This window comes from Gossypium hirsutum, chromosome A04 (assembly GCF_007990345.1).
Source record: "Gossypium hirsutum isolate 1008001.06 chromosome A04, Gossypium_hirsutum_v2.1, whole genome shotgun sequence".
Lineage (NCBI taxonomy): Eukaryota > Viridiplantae > Streptophyta > Magnoliopsida > Malvales > Malvaceae > Gossypium > Gossypium hirsutum.
Genome location: NC_053427.1, coordinates 69,293,366 through 69,311,293, shown reverse-complemented (window position 1 = coordinate 69,311,293; position 17,928 = coordinate 69,293,366). Strand labels below are relative to the sequence as shown.

General features: G+C 35.6%; 1 protein-coding gene across 1 annotated transcript; it reads right to left on the bottom strand.

Annotated features, from left to right (window-relative positions):
• Positions 1-10,844: 10,844 nt before the first annotated feature.
• Positions 10,845-11,826, bottom strand: LOC107947798 (zinc finger MYM-type protein 1-like). The gene is made up of 2 exons (XM_016882320.1): positions 11,453-11,826; positions 10,845-11,304 (listed from the first exon to the last, which is right to left on the bottom strand). Exons 1-2 carry the CDS (start codon positions 11,824-11,826, stop codon positions 10,845-10,847), a joined length of 834 nt encoding a protein of 277 aa, XP_016737809.1.
• Between the last annotated feature and the right edge of the window lie 6,102 nt (positions 11,827-17,928).

Sequence of the window (17,928 nt, the reverse complement as noted above, 5' to 3'; positions counted from 1 at the left end):
GTCATACTCCGGAGTCGTAGCAAGGCTAATAGCTACTCCTTTCAACCGACAAGTCATGTTCCAAGCACTAAAAACCTCGCTAATCTTCCTCTTGTAATCGGCTCCTTTGTATACAAACTCACTTTGAGCCAACCCATGAGTCACTGGTACTAACTGTCTTAAACCATGCTGCCTTAGCACGAGCAAAGAGGCATAACCAATGGCACCCCAAATTCCCAACAGGGGAACCCAATCAAAGCTGCCGCATCGATAAAGTATCTCACCAGGAATCATCCACGGAGCCCTCCACTCAACATCTTTCGACTGAAGGTTCTGAAGTAGCGCTATCCAATTCTCTTCTGGCACATCCACCTTCCTAGATGAAGCTACTATATCTTTCAACGGTGAGTAATCCTCAAAGAAGACCCGACAAACCACTTTGTCTATCAGTCAGAAGTGACTGTAGAACTAAGCTAAAAGTAACTGAGCACAACCAACAAACCTGCCTGCACTGGCCCTCCTACATGCATTCAAGAACTTGAATATCTCTGCCAAGATTGCAGGAACAGAAGTGACCTGTTTACTAAGTCGATGGAAGAGATCCGTGGTTGCCTCGTCTACATATCCCAAGGCCCTGGGGAAAACCATCAATCCGTATAAGCTTAAGGCAAAAATGTCTACCCTCTTCGCCTCGTCTGGATGCGTCTGGATTAGTTCTTTTAGAGCCCCCCACGGAATGCATTTACTCTCACCCTTTTCCTTGATTCTAGCCATGATCCACTGCTCACTCATCCCCGTAATGGTTATCAGCTTCTTACCAAAGGCTGGGACACAAGCAGCTCGAGAATAAATCCTATCATACTAAAATCTAGGACACCGAAGTAAGGCGGTGTACTCCTCCACAGTAGGCACTAAATCCACCTTCCCAAAGGTAAAACAACTGTATGGAGGGTTCCAAAACTGAGCGAGAGCTCGAAACAAGTGCTCATCAATTTGAATATCAAGTAAGTGAGGTAAATCTCCGTAATTACTGTAGAATGACTGTTTAGTCTCATTGCCCCACTGATCCCAGATCTCCTTAAGCTCCTGCAGATTATTCTGTGTGACACTGATGCGAGTGTAGTCTGACAGCTTCGACATATACCCCATAGCTATGCTATCCTCCATTTCTAGTTGAGTTTGCTCAGACCATCTATGGACGTTAGCGTTGCCCCCCACTCTATCAAGAAGTTCGTTCTCCATAATAAAACTTCCTAACTTAGAAACTGACCGTGAATCGATACCTTTGTAAATGCAAAATGACATGCGAACAAAAGAAAAGAAATAGTTAGTAGCACATGATATTAATAAACTCAAGAATGATATGTGAGGGTAATATCTAAAGTATAATTCTAACTAAGTTGAGCTCTTACAGTTTTTCTATATGAGGTTTTAGTTCTAAAGTTGAGGTACCTGAACCAGCAGATTCCTCGATCCTCACCCATTATAGGCTCATTTGAATCGAGCTCAGTTCAGGGGAATACATTTCCCTATGGCTTCACAGAGATGAAAATCTCACGAAACCATAGGTACGTATGTATCCCGAAAGTTATCCACTATCCTGCACGGAGGTGAAAACCTCATGAAGTCGTAGTTTCTCACTACCACTTAAGGGTGTGACCACAACGGTCATGCAAATGCAATGTGTATCAGAATATATAACATATGCAATAATACAAACACATGTAATGCAAAGAGGATTGAATTTTAAAATTTTTCAAATTTTCGACATTAAGACAAAAGGTAATCAATTATATGGCTTGACTCTCTTATTAGTCCCCAGTGGAGTCGCCAAGCTGTTGAAACCATTTTAAATTGAGTTTTGGAAAATGGGAATCGACTTTAAGAAAAACGAAAACAGGAGTCGCCACCAATCTTTTTAGGTGTGATTGGATCACCTTATAAAATATTTTGTTTTAAAACATTAATTTTGGTCTACGAAAGTTAAGAAATGGATTCGGGAGTCGGTTACGTACGAGGAAGGGTTAGCACCCTCGTAACGCCCAAAAATTGGTACCTAATTGATTATCAAGTGTCTTTAATGTCAGAAATTTGAAAGTTTTAAGATGCAAACCTCTTTTAATTAGAATGTCTCAATTTTGAAAATTAAGGCTCACTTATTTCAAACGAGTCAAAACATCACATCTAGTAAGTTAGGACGCAACATTTTAAAACCTTGTAGTTTATATGCCTAAATTCCTATACTTGTAAGTAAGTTAGGATTAATCCGAATTGTTCAACGGGATGGTTTTGTGGTGACATTGTAGTCATGGACCTACACTTGTGATGCATGAAATGTGGTGAAAATGATTTGTGGTATATATATATGTAAGTTAAAAAGAGGTTAGTATAAAGAATGTGTGAAAGAGTGAAATTAGCATTAAAACTGTTTTGGACAGTAGCAGTGACGTGAATTTGAAAATTCACCAAAAATATAAGGAAATTAATTAGAGGTTGAATGAGATGTGAAATTAAATATTAATGAGTCTATTTTCATATAAAATAAACATAGCAAGCAAAGGAGTTCTATATTTTGAGATATTTACAATTGTGTGAGACTTGTTTAGGATGACTATGTGATCCCCTGTTTCAACTTTGAAAAATCATTAAAAATTGTACAAAACAAATTAAGAAATATAGTTTATATTCCTAAATTCTTTATTGAGTCTAGTTTTAAATGAAATAGGTTTCATGGTTATTTGAATTGTGTACTGAGAGAAATTAAATTCTTAATAAATAGAGGTCAGATTAGTTGAGCTGTGTAACAGGGGAAAATTTAACTAATAAAATGTACTAATTGGCTGAACCAAAAGTTCTAGAAAAAAATTTGTAAGAATTTTTATGCGTCTAGATTCAGGGAAATTTTACGGATTTGAATTTCGAGTTTCGTAACTCGAGTTATGATTTATTTAGTGATCTGACACAGGAGGGACAGCTTGATCAAATTGGAGTAAACAGTAAAATTAAAAATATGATATAATTGAGTTATGTTGTAAACATATTAGATTCCTTATTTGTTATTTATATACTTACTTACTAAGCTATAAGCTTACTTTCTTTTCTCTCCTTTGTCTTATAGTGTCATCCAGCTAGCACAGGAGTCAGAGATCGTAGAAGATCCGCCCGCACTATCAATACTCTTGTAATGGATCCTGAAGGAACTACGGCTGATGATGCTGCTAGTAATGCATCGGCTCCCGCACAAGGGACCGCGCCTGTGGAAAGTAGACCTGAGACATTGAGACAGGGAGATGAGGCTCGGGATGCCTTTCTCCAAATGATGAACAATTGGTATACTGAATTTATTCGAGCAAATCCAAATGCTCAACCTCCTCCACCCCCTCCTATACCTCAGATGATTCCTGTAGCTGCTCAAGGCATAGATTTGGTAAGAATGAACAAGCCGCCGGTTGACAAGATTCAAAAATAAGGGGCTGAAAAGTTTAGAGCAAAGATCAATGATGATCCTAAGAAAGCGGAATTCTGGCTTGAAAATTCTACCCGTGTATTTGATGAGCTCTCATGTACACCCGAAGAGTGCTTAAAGTGTGTTGTATCACTTTTGAGAGATTCAGCCTACCACTAGTGGAAGAATTTGGTAGCAGTGGTGCCAAAAGAAAGAGTTACTTGGGATTTCTTCCAGGAAGAATTTAGAAAGAAATACATAAGTCAGCGATTTATTGATCAAAAACGGAAGGAGTTCCTTGAATTGAAGCAGGGCAAGATGTCTGTGGCAGAGTATGAATGCCAATTTGTGACACTCAGCAAGTATGCCCAGGAATGTGTGTCCACCGAGGCCATTATGTGCAGAAGGTTTGAAGATGGGCTAAATGAGGACATTAAAGTACTTGTAAGAATTTTGGAGTTGAAAGAATTTGTAGTATTGGTTGATCGAGCTCTTAAAGCCGAAGAATTGAACAAAGAAAGAAGAAAAGCTGCTATTGAGGCTCGAGATGCCAAAAAAAGGCCAATAAGCAAGCCATTTCAATCTCAATCAAAGAGGTCCAAAGAGACAAACCCTCGAATGACAGTTTCAACTGGGGATTCACACAGAGATCGTGGTAAAGCATATTCGGGTTCTAAAGCTCAAGTTACTTCGGTGGCAAGTGTGGGTAATGTGCGACCTAGAAAGCCCGAGTGTCAGCAATGTGGCAGGCAACATTATGGTGAGTGTTGGGGAACCGAGCGAGCTTGTTTCAGGTGTGGTTCTCTCGAGCATTTTATTAGAGACTGTCCGGAGAAAGTTAAAGAAGAAAGATTTCAGAGTGCTAGACAGAATACCACCGTTAGTAGAGGTAGACCACCAAGAAATACTGGAGGTGGGACTAGCAGTAAAACTGCGATGGAAGATTCAACGGCAAGATCAGAAGCTAGGGCACCTGCTAGAGCTTATGCTATACGTGCCCGAGAAGATGCATCATCTCCCGATGTCATTACTGGTACATTTTCTCTTTATGATACTATTGTTATTGCATTGATTGATCCCGGGTCCACTCATTCCTATATTTGCATGAATTTAGTATCTAATAAAAAGTTGCCTGTTGAGTTTACTGAGTTTACGATTAAAGTGTCGAACCCCTTAGGCCAATATGTGCTAGTTGACAAGGTTTGCAAGAATTGCCCATTAATGATTCAAGGTCACTGTTTTCCGGCTAATTTGATGCTGTTACCATTTGATGAGTTTGACGTTATCTTGGGAATAGACTGGTTGACATTGTATGATGCCAAGGTAGATTGTAAACAAAAAACACTAGAGTTGAAATGTGAAAATGGAGAAATTCTGTGGGTTGAAACAGATGAATCAAATAAATTGCCTATGGTGATTTCGCACATGTCTGTACAGAAATACATGAGGAAAGGGTGTGAAGCTTATCTGGCTTATGTAATGAATACTAAGTTGCCTCAACTGAAGTTTGAATCAGTACCGATAGTCTATGAGTTTCCAGATGTATTTCCAGAGGAATTGCCTAGGTTGCCTCCGAACAGAGAGATAGAGTTTGCCATTGATTTGTTGCCGGGTACTGCATCGATCTCGATTACTCCATATAGAATGGCTCCGACTGAATTAAAAGAATTGAAGGCTCAGTTGTAGGAGTTAACAGACAAAGGATTTGTGAGACCGAGTTTCTCTCCCTGGGGTGCTCCTGTATTGTTCGTAAAGAAGAAGGATGGTTCAATGAGACTTTGCATTGATTACCGTCAGCTTAATAAGGTGACTATAAAGAACAAGTACCCATTGCTGATGATTGATGATTTATTCGATCAGTTAAAGGGGGCCACAGTGTTTTCAAAGATCGATTTGAGGTCTGGTTACTACCAGTTGAGAGTTAAGGAGTCGGATGTGCCGAAAACCACCTTTAGGACAAGGTATGGACATTATGAGTTTCTTGTGATGCCTTTCAGCTTAACAAATGCTCCAGCTATATTTATGGACTTAATGAATCGGATCTTTCGGCCATATTTGGATAAGTTTGTAGTAGTTTTTATAGATGACGTTCTAATTTATTCTCAGGGTGAGTCTGAACATGCCGAACACTTGAGAACCATATTGCAGATCTTGAGAGAAAAAAAACTGTTTGCTAAGTTTAGTAAAAGTGAGTTCTGGCTTCGTGAAGTCGGATTTTTGGCACATATAGTCTCAGGTGATGGTATTCGGGTGGATCCAAGCAAGATTTCTGTGATTGTTGATTGGAAACCGCCAAAGAATGTATCCGAGGTTAGAAGCTTTTTAGGCTTAGCCGAGTATTATAGACATTTTGTTGAAGGATTTTCGATGATTGCCTCTCCTATGACTAAGTTGTTGCAAAAGAATGTTAAGTTTGAATGGACTGATAAATGTCAGCAGAGTTTTGAAAAGTTGAAAGCACGATTGACTGAAGCACCAATTTTAGTACAGCCCGAGCCAGGAAAGGAGTTCGTAATTTATAGTGATGCATCATTAACAAGCCTTGGATGTGTGTTAATGCAAGAGGGTAAAGTGGTAGCTTATGCTTCGAGACAGTTAAAATCGCATGAGAAGAACTATCCTACACATGATTTGGAATTGGCCGCTATTTTCTTTGCCTTGAAGATTTGGCGACATTATTTGTATGGTGAAAAATGCCGAATTTTTACTGATCACAAAAGTTTGAAGTATTTGATGAATCAAAAGGATTTGAATCTGCGATAGAGGAGATGGCTTGAAATATTAAAGGATTATGATCTAGTGATTGATTACCATCCGGGAAAAGCAAATGTAATTGCTGACGCCTTGAGCAGGAAATTTCTTTTTACTTTGAGAGCCATGAATACGGGGTTAGCATTGTCTGATGATGGGTCAATCTTAGCAGAAATGAGGGCTAAACCGTTATTTCTCCAGTTGATTTGTGATGCTCAAAAGAACGATAGTGAGTTGCGAACCAAGAGAACTCAATGCGAATCACGTTACGACTCAGATTTTCGAGTTGGACCAGATGACTGTTTGATGTTTCGAGACAGGATATGTGTACTGAAAAACGATGAATTGATTCAGAAAATATTACATGAGGCGCACAGTGGCTGTTTATCAGTTCACCCCAATGGCACAAAAATGTATAATGATTTAAAAAAGTTGTATTGGTGGCCAGGTATGAAAAGGGACATTTCTGAATTTGTAACCAAGTGTTTGATCTGTCAACAAGTAAAAGCTGAACATCAAGTGCCTTCAGGATTACTTCAACCGGTAATGGTGCCTGAGTGGAAATGGGACAAGATTACCATGGATTTTGTAACCGGTTTGCCTTTAACTCCTAAAAAGAAGGATGCTGTCTGGGTAGTGGTTGATAGATTAACAAAGTCAGCCCACTTTATACCAGTACGTACCGATTACTCACTTGATAAATTAGCCGAATTATATATTGCTGAAATTGTGAGGTTGCATGGAGTACCTATGTCTATAATATCAGATAGAGATCCGAGATTTACCGCGAGATTTTGGAAAAAGTTACAAGAAGCTTTGGATACAAAATTGAACTTTAGTACCGCATTTCATCCACAAATAGATGGTCAGTCGGAAAGAGTAATCGAGGTACTCGAGGATATGCTTAGATGCTGTGTCTTAGAATTTGCAGGTAGTTGGGAGAAATATCTATCTTTGATTGAATTTGCCTACAATAACAGTTATCAGTCAAGTATACAAATGGCACCGTACGAAGCCTTGTATGGTCGTAAGTGTCGGACTCCTTTATATTGGACCGAACTTAGTGAGAAACAGATTCATGGAGTTGATCTAGTTAAAGAAACCGAAGAGAAATAAAAGTAATTCGGGATTGCTTGGAAGCTGCTTCAGATCAACAAAAGTCATATGCAGATTTAAAAAGAAAAGAGATTGAATTTCAGGTGGGTGATAAAGTGTTCTTGAAGGTGTCACCATGGAAAAGGATTCTGAGATTTAGCCGAAAAGGCAAGTTGAGTCTGTGTTTTATTGGGCCGTACGAGATTACTGAGAGGATTGGACCAGTGGCATATCGGTTGGCCTTACCAGCAGAGTTAGAAAGAATTCATAATGTGTTTCATGTATCAATGTTGCGACGTTATCGTTCTGATCCTTCACATGTGATTTCTCCAACAGAAATTGAGATTCGACCGGATATGACCTATGAGGAGGAACCAGTAAAGATTTTGGCTCGAGAAATTAAACAGTTAAGAAATAAAAGTATAGTCTTAGTGAAAGTATTGTGGCACAGACATGGGATAGAAGAGGCGACGTGGGAACTCGAGGAAGCTATGAGGAAACAGTACCCGAACCTCTTTACCGGTAAGATTTTTGGGGACGAAAATCTCTAAAGGGGGAGAATTGTGACAACCCGAATTAGGGCCTAATCGGAATAGTGGTTTCGTGACCACAAATCTGAGATAGAAATAATTGTTTTATAATTATTTTGGGGTTTATGATATGATTTCATGATTTCGTGAAAATTTCGTGATGAAATTCTGTACATTTCGCGCTTAAGTTGAGATTAGGGACTAAATCGAATAAATTGTAAAACTTGTGTTTTAGAAGTTTTTAGTATGAAATTGCTTTGGGATATTAACTAGGAGGTCTTAAATAGCAATTTGACCCATTCTTAAGTTATGGACAAAAGTTGGACATGGAGGGAATTTTTTGAAAGTTTAGTAGTAAGGGCATTTTGGTCATTTGTATATTAAATGAAATAAAATGGGAAAAATAACACAGAATTGGTTATCATCTTCATTAGTTGCTGCCGAAAATTGATCTCCTCCATAGCTAGGGTTTCTTCAACTTTCAAGCTTCATAGTAAGTGATTTCAAGCCCCGTTTTTAATGTTCTTCACATTTTTGAAATCCTCGTAGCTCGGTTTACTTATTTCTACCATTAGTTTGAGTTAGGGTTTATGTTTAAAAATTTACCCATGAATGATAGGCATGTATTTTTTTGTTTGATGGTAGAATATGAATGTTTGAAGTTAGGAGAACGATCTTTTCTAAGCGATTTTTAACGAAAACGAGCAAAACGACATAATCGATAAAAATACCTATTGTTCATAACTATGTGTTAGAGTGAGAATTTGATGTTGCCATAGAAGAGAAAAATTATCAGTAGGTCATTAAACATAATAATAAGGGCTGAAATTAAATTTCCGAGCCTTGGGGCAAAATCGTAATTTTGTAAAAGTTAGGGGGCAAAAATGTAATTTTTGTATAATGTGATTTTTGGATTAAAATAAATGGTTCGAGTGTTAAATGAGCTAAATATGTTGTTATAGATCAAGAAAGGAGTGGAATCGACCTCGAACGGGGGAAGGAGAAAGTTTTGGACTAAATTGCAAAATTCCCATATTTTGCACCGAGGTAAGTTTGTATGTAAATAATACATTAATTTCATTTACATTCTTATATTTCAGCCTATTATATATATATTAGCTGATGTTGAAGTATAAATCAACTATTGGAAGAATGGAAATAAATAATAGAGAGAGAGATCCCGGTTGAACATTCGGAAAAATCAAATAAAATAGAGGGAGCGTAGCTAGGTCACATGTATGGTGCCGAGTGCACATCATGTGTACAAGAAGGCTACGAGATACTATATAGTAGCTAGGTCACATGTGTGATTCGGGATGTATCCCATGTAGACAAGAGAGCTACGTGAAAGATAAATGTAACTAGGTCGCATGCGTGATTCCAAGTGAAGGACACTATGTAGACAAGAGACCTACAAGACAAATCAGCTAGGTCGCATGAATGGTACTAAGTGTTCACCATGTGTACAAGAGAGCCGAATTAAATGAAATATGATGGTGGGGCTGTGTGCTGAAACCATCATGTATCGAGGATTAATCCGAATTGTTCAACGGGATGGTTTTGTGGTGACATTGTAGTCATGGACCTACACTTGTGATGCATGAAATGTGGTGAAAATGATTTGTGGTATATATATATGTAAGTTAAAATGAGGTTAGTATAAAGAATGTGTGAAAGAGTGAAATTAGCATTAAAACTGTTTTGGACAGTAGCAGTGACGTGATTTTGAAAATTCACCAAAAATAGAAGGAATTTAATTAGAGGTTGAATGAGATGTGAAATTAAATCTTAATGAGTCTATTTTCATATAAAATAAACAGATCAAGCAAAGGAGTTCTATATTTTGAGATATTTACAATTGTGTGAGACTTGTTCAGGATGACTATGTGGTCCCCTGTTTCAACTTTGAAAAATCATTAAAAATTGTACAAAACAAATTAAGAAATATAGTTTATATTCCTAAATTCCTTATTGAGTCTAGTTTTAAATGAAACAGGTTTCATGGTTATTTGAATTGTGTAATCATAGAAATTCAATTCGTAATGAACAGAGGTCAGATTAGTTGAGCTGTGTAACAGGGGAAACTTTAACTAATAAACTGTACTAATTGGCTAAACCAAAAATTCTAGAAAAAAATTTGTACAAATTTTTATGAGTCTAGATTCAGGGAAATTTTACGGATTTGAATTTTGAGTTTCATAACTCAAGTTATGATTTATTTAGTGATCATGACGCAGGAGGGACAGCTTGATCAAATTGGAGTAAACAGTAAAATTAAAAATATGATATAATTGAGTTATGTTGTAAACATATTAGATCCCTTATTTGTTATTTATATACTTACTTACTAAGCTATAAGCTTACTTTCTTTTCTCTCCTTTGTCTTATAGTGTCATCCAGCTAGCACAGGAGTCAGAGATCGTAGAAGATCCGCCCGCACTATCAATACTCTTGGTATCTGAACTCAACATTTTGAAATATGGCATGTATAGCAGACTTAGTTATTTTGTTACTTGTCATAATTGTCTAGGTTTAAATTACTACTTATAGTATCAAACTAATCATTTTGTACGAAGCCTTTGAAGTTGGTTTGTATTGTTAATGGCATATGTTATAATGATCCATGATCAAATTTCACGCCATATTTTTGTTGGGTTTTATTTAATAGTATATACTATAATTTGTTAATACCTCGTACCCTGTTCCAGCGACGGATATGGGTAAGGGGTGTTACAAACGTCTTCCTTCTTATTGTGACTACGACCCACAATGTATTGAGCATTCATATCTGGAAAATCCAACTCCAAAGTTTCAAAAAAAGATATCACATTTTTCAACAATTCATCCCATCCATCATATCTCAACTTTTGAATTAAATCTTTCGTTGCCAAAACTAAACTCATGGCATTTAATATATCTTGAGAACGACGCTGCAGAGCTTGACAAAGGTTATCAGTAATCCCTAAAACTTCCTTCTTCACATGCAAAATAAAAATAAACTCAAAAGAACTCAATCTATTATATGTGTTATGAACATCTCATCGCTAAGAATAGTTAGAAGCGGCATTTTTTAGATTTTCAAGAACTGTGCTAGTAGCATTGTACATCTTCAGTAAACTAGTAACTGAATTTAAATGGAAACTCCATCGAGTCTCACTAGGACATTGTAAAGTGCCAATCTGATTCATTCCTATTCCAATTGCTAACTCATTGATGGATACCAAACGAGATATTTCAGCTGCTTGGGCTTTTTGTAATTCATCGTATCGTTTGGAAGAAGTCAAAGCAATATTAACAATATCAGACAAGTCTTTAAAGAATTGATGCACTTTAACCACTTCTCTAGCTGCTGCAACCAATGCTAACTGAAGACGATGAGCAAAACAGTGAACATAATAAGCATATCGACAATCATTCAAAATCAAAGCTTGCAAGCTGTTAAATTCCCCACGCATATTGCTTGCTCCATCATATCCTTGACCTCGGATATTTTGTATGTCAAAACTATGTTGCAAGAGAACATTAAAAATCACATTCTTCAAAGTCAATGATGCAGTATCTTTAACATGGACTATATCAAAAAATCATTCTTTTACCTGTCCTTGTTTATCAACAAATCTCAAAATAATTTCCATTTGCTCTTTTTTTTGACTTGTTTCTCGCTTCATCCACAATAATGCTGAACTTTCTATCACTAATTTCTTCACGAATTACATTACGAACTCTACTAGCATAAATTTGCAATATCTCTTTTTGTATTGTTGAAGAAGTATAACTAGCATTTTGTGGAGCACTTTTCAAAACATTTCCAACTTTCTCGTCATACGATGCTAATAGTGATAACAATTCAAGAAAGTTCCCACGATTTTTTGATTCCGAGCTTTCATCATGACCTCTAAAAGCACACCCTTGAAATGACAACCTTCGAACAACATCTATACTAGTTTTCAGACGTAGACGATTAGCTGAAATTTTTTGTGTAGCTTGTCTATCAAGTGATACTTTAATATGTTGAGCTTGATTCATTAAATCTACATAAGCTCATTGTGCATTGTTATGCAGTGAATTCGGATCTTTTCCCATATGTGTCAAAAAAGCACAATTGCATCCATCGTGTACCTTTTTCCAATTACTAAAGCAATTATGAGTAAATGTAGTTGATCCAAAATGACTATTTGGATTGCTATTAAAAAGAAAACAAGGCAAACAAAATACTGCATCTTTAGAAGGTGAATATTCTAACCAGGAAAATTGTTTAAACCATGATGGTTGAAAATAACGAGGATGCTTTTTTGAATTGGAAGTAGGATATTCTGAAAGAATAGGTTGATAAGGTCCAACCTTAATATAAGCTTTTCGAATTTCATCACGCATATTAACCGGATACTCATATATTTGCTTACGTGACCCAGGTTCACGTTCTAAGTTAGACAAATCAAGCGCCTCATCTTCAACTCTAGGAATTTTAGAAGGAAGAGCATCAGAGCTTAAAGGAACAAAGTGGTACCTCAATTTGTGACGCTTTGTCCACACGGGTAGAGACACCGGTGTGTGTCTCAGCCGTGTGCTACACACGATCATGTTACATGGCTGTGTGTCCCCTGAGGTGCCCTTAGAATTAAAGTCAGTATACCCTATAGTTTTGACACGGCCTAGACACACAGCCGTGTCTATTGGCCGTGTGTGGCGCGCGAGCTAGCACATGGGCGTGTGGTCGGCCATGTGACCCAAGTCAGTAACCCCCTTAGATTTCACACGGCCTGGCACACGGGCATATCCTCAGCCGTGTGGTGCAAGTCAGTATGTATGCCCTGTTTTCACACGGTCTGTGACACGGACTTGTCTGGTAGCCGTGTGAGGCACACGGTCTGTTCACACGGGCGTGTGACCCTTATATCTTTGAAAAATTTTTATGTTTTTCAAAGTTTGTGAACGTTATCGGTTTAGTCCTAAACCCCTTCTAAGCATGTTTTAAGGTCCCATAGGACCTTACAAGGGACAATGTGATTGATATGAATAGATTTTGGTTATGAATGTATGAATGTATGTGAATTGTGTGTGATTTTTGGTAATGCCTCATAACCTTATTCCAACGTTGGATATGGGTTAGGGGTGTTACAGCTATCATGGTTGATGGCCAATCCAAAGCTATTGTGAGGTATTTTTCTATTAAATTCTTAAACATCTGTACCCGAATCTCCATTATGAGATTCACCTAATGTGGAAATTAGTAATTTACATAGGGGATAAAGACAGGGAAAAGTTAAATCAGATGTGGCTAGGAAGATAAAGTTGGTGTAAATTGTTGAAATATATGAAACCCATATATTTTGGGATATATTTTAAAGTTATTTAGGTAGATAAATCTTATCTAGGTAGATAAATCTTAGAATAAATCATTTGAGATATTCTAGGAATAATTTATTTTATCCTTTAGTAGTTTATTAAAATAAGGGAATTATTTTCCTTGTATTTTAGTAGTTTATTAGAATAAGGGAATTATTTTCCCAATTAGGTTATGACTCTTTTTCTCTATTTAAATTCAGTCGTTTAGTTAATAAAAAACAGAATAGTTTTATTAAATGCTCTCTTGAAAACTTTCATGGCATATGAGCCAGGTTATCTTTAGTAGCATCATGGTTAAAATAGCATCCATTAGAGATAAGAAATCTAGCAATCAAACAGATGAAAAAAGTTTTACCGTTGAAACAACTAATGAAAATTATGAGGGCCAAAGTTCTCTAGAAGGGTCTCCATTCACTAAGGAACAACTAGAGCATCTACACAACTTTTTCATTCACCACAATTTCGGATGAATTCTTATGTTCCCAACTCATCCAATAATCCTTTTTCCTCCTTTTCCCAATCAGGTACTGGTTTTCTATTTTTTTCAGTGCCAAGCCTTGTAAAACAAACATGTAAATTATTGATTCTGGAGCTAATGATCACATGACTAGTATTCATTTTCTTTTTTCAACTTACACACCTTGTGCAGGAAACAAAAAAATCAAAGTAGCAAATGGGTCGTTCTCAGCAATAGCTGGAAAAGGCAATGTTAAAATTTCGCCTCCCTTAGTTTTACATGATGCTTTATATGTGCCAAATCTAGCTTGTAATATCATACCAGTCAGTAAATTATCCCAGTCCTCGAATTGTCATGTTATATTTGACTCCTCTATGTGTAAATTTCAGGACATAGTCTCGGAGAGGATATTGTAATGGCCTAAATTCAAGGTTATCGGAACAGTGGTTTCGTAACCACAAATTTGATTTAAAGAGAAATTTATTTCAAAATTTTTTCATGAAAATTGATATGATAGGAAAATCGTATGAAAATATTGATAGAAAAATTTTATCGATTTAGTGGTTAGTTAGAAAAAGAAATTATTGAAGAAATTGGGTAAAAACAAGGTATCGGGACCTCTATCTCGTAAAACCAAGTCGAAAATAATTTTATAAATATTTATGAAATGTTAGTAATGTGGTATTAAAATTTCTTTAGGAAATTTTAATGTTTGGGTAGTCAATTAAATGAAAAGGACTAAATTGCAATAAGTGTAAATGTTGCTAGAATGATTAAATAGCTTAAGAGTCTAATGAGAAAGGATTTAAAAGGAAATTAAACCCAAAATTTATTTGGGCTGGACGGCAAGGGCATGAAATCAGTAGGAAAATTGATAAATTAAGGGCAAAATTGGAATATTGCAAAATTAACTAAATAAAACTAGGACTAAATAGGAAATATCTAGATTTCTCTTCATTTCTCTTCAATTCCAGCAGCTAAAAACGCCATAGGAGGGTTCTCTAAGCTGTTATTCCATAATTTTTGCACCAAGTGAGTTAATCCCTGGCTTTTTCTTGTAATTTTTGTGTTTCTAAGACTTTTACAACTAGGTCCTACTATTAAATTCATTAGTTTTTGATTTCATGGATGAAATTGAAAGTCACCATAGTTTAGTGTTGTAATTTTATGATGAAATAGAATGAAATTAAAGCTTTAATTTGTTTATTAGATGATTTTATTAGGTAATTTTAATAGAAATTGATTTTTAGGACCTAATTGTGAAAATGTTTGGAATTAAAGTCTATTGCTTAAATTTTGATTACTAAAGGTTGTTAACTAGTTTAAAGTGATAGAATAAAATATTAATTGAGAAAAATCAGCTCAATAGAGAGGCTAATTGAGTAGGGACGAAATTATCATTTATTAAAAGCTTAGGGGAAAATAGTAATAAACAGCTTGCACAAAAACAGTTTGGACAGCAACAGTAGACTAATTTTGAAAAATCACCATAACTTTTAGGAATCGAATTAGAAGATGAAAAAAATATGGAATTAAATCTTATTGAGTCTAGTTTCTCATAGAATAAATAGTGTAAGCAATGGATTTGTAAATTTTGAGATATAACGAATTTTGTGAGACAAGGTCAAAATGAATTTGAGTTCCCCTGTTCTAACTTTGAAAATTCATAAAAAAAATCGAATAAAAATAATTATGGGCTTAAATTTATATTTCTAGAATCATGAATGAGTCTATTTTTAATAGAAACAAACAAGATCATTAGAATCATGTATGAAGAGATAATTAATTTTTAGTGAAGAGAGGTCAGAACTATTGGACAGCAGAACAGGGGTGAATTTAAAGAATAAAATGTACTTATTGGCTAAACCAAAAATTCTGAAAATTTTATGGTAAGAATATATATAAGTCTAGTTTCAGGAAAAATTAACTGATCTTAATTTGGAGTTCTGTAGCTTTAGTTATAAATAATTTAGTGACTATGACTCAAATAGACAGCTTTGAATAAACTATAAATAATAATAGTTGAATTATAGAGAATGTTGCATATGAACATGAAATGTATTAAATTGATAATTAAGTTTATTTATTTAGATCCAGAAGATTCAAATATGAAGCTAGATCGAGGAAAGGAAAAAGTTCGGGATTAGTAGTTTTTTTTGTTTACAAACAAGTATCAAGGTAAGTTCATGTAACTTGAATTATATTCTTAAATGCTTGAAATGTATGTTACTGATGTGAATATGATTTGAAAGTTCATTGTATGAAAATTTATGAAACATTGATATATTTGATAAAAAGGGGAAGAAATCCCGGTTGAATGAAAGGAAATTTTGATAGATCTCTGAAAAGGAATTGACGGTAAAAAGGATCTAGCCCGGACGGGTGATCCTATCTTGATATAGCCCTCCCAAAGAATATGTGTAAAATGGATTTAGCCCGGACGGGTAATCCGAATTAGGGTCTGAATTTAGCCTGGACTGGTAATTCAGATCCAAGCTCATTAGAGTAATTATTGTTGCAGGGGATTTCGCCTGGACTGGTAATCCCGACAATACTCTATGAGTTTATATTGCAGGGGATTTAGCCTGGACTGGTAATCCCGCTGCAAGGTTGAGGTTCGCGGGAGTGTGCTCTCTGAAATGGAAATGTGCGCACATGAATATGAATTGACGAACCCGGAATTGTACACTAAAAGTGTACCTCTAAAAAATCCATCGAAATTCCGATAAATTCAACGAGATAATTATGGAAAAATAACAAGGAAATGGAAATCATGGTATTGATGAGCTCATCAATCATGGTATATATTATTGGTACATGGAAATTATTGTACTAACTTGAATGTTGAGTTTGTGCATATTAGGGTAATAATGCATTGAATGGATATATGAATGTTTATTGTATTGTATTGAAAATATTAGGTAAGTATAATTCTTGTTACATGAGCTTACTAAGCACAACGTGCTTACCCTGTTTCCTTTTTCCCTGTTTTGTAGTGTTAAGAGCTCGAAGGTCGGATTTGGTCGGAGACACATCACACTATCAACCTCAGGATTTCGGTATATAAAGAAACTTTATTTTGGAAATCAATGGCATGTATAAGCTAATAAAGTAAATGATTCTGTGAAATGAAGGTAGATTAGTCATTGGTATAGCTAAGAAATCTTGGTTTTGGGTATGTGATGACGTTATTTTATAAATATGCATGAATTTATCTTGAAAATATGTTGAATTGGATTGGTTGATGTGGATTGTTTTTGGTTTAAAATTTCAGGGAAGGTTAGATATCTATAAAGGGGTTGTATTGAGTTAAAAAAATTTTAATTCGTAAACTCCGGTAATACTTCGTACCTTATTCTGGCAATGAATACGGGTAGGGGTATTACAATGATTGGCAATGCTAAAGAATCTGGTGGAATTTACTTTCTTGACGACGACCATCTAAGTCAACCAACAACTACTTTATGTTTAAATTCTGCTCCTAGTTTTGATAAGGTTATGATTTGGCATTATAGGCTTGGACATCCTAATTTTTACTATTTAAGATATTTGTTACCTGATCTATTTAAAAATAAAACTCCTTCTTCATATCACTATGAATTTTGTGAATTGGCTAAACATCATCGGTCATTCTTCCCACCTCAAAAATATAAAGCTTCCAAACCTTTTTTTGTTAATTCATAGTGAAGTTTGGGGACCTTCGAGAGTCTCAACTTTTTCAGGAAAATGTTGGTTTATAATATTTATTGATGATCATACTTGCATTTGTTAGGTGTTTTTATTAAAAGATAAGTCTGAAGTTAAAAATATGTTTCAGTCTTTTTATGCTATGGTGAAAACAAAATTTGGTGTGAGAATAGAAGTACTTCGAAGTGACAATGGTGGGAATTTTTTTAATGACCAATTAGGGTTTTCTTAACCAAACATGGTATAGTCCATCGAAGATCTTGTACAAATACACCACAACAAAATGGGGTTGCAGAAAGAAAAAACTGACATCTTTTGGAAGTAACTAGAGCCTTGATGTTCACTAGTTAGGTATCACATTATCTTTGGGGTGAAACCTTGTTAACAGCTACATATCTTATTAATAGAATGCTTAGTAAAACTCTAAACTATAGAACTCCTTTCCATCTTTTTAAAGATAACTTTCCTAACTCTAAATTGATCACAGATTTATCCTTCCGAGTTTTTGGGTGTAGTGTTTTTTTTCATCTTCACAACCAAGGTAAACTAGATCCTAGAGTGAAAAAAATGCATCTTTGTTGGCTATGCTTCAAATAAAAAGGGTTAAAAATGTTATGATCCAATTTATAAGAAGATTA

Excerpts from the sequence above, each read along its gene's own strand:
- LOC107947798 (XM_016882320.1), bottom strand. The coding sequence starts at position 11,826 with ATGAATCAAGCTCAACATATTAAAGTATCACTTGATAGACAAGCTACA. Across the intron at positions 11,305-11,452 it reads GTGGATGAAGCGAGAAACAA|TTTTGACATACAAAATATCC; the intron begins GTCAAAAAAAAG and ends CTTGCAACATAG.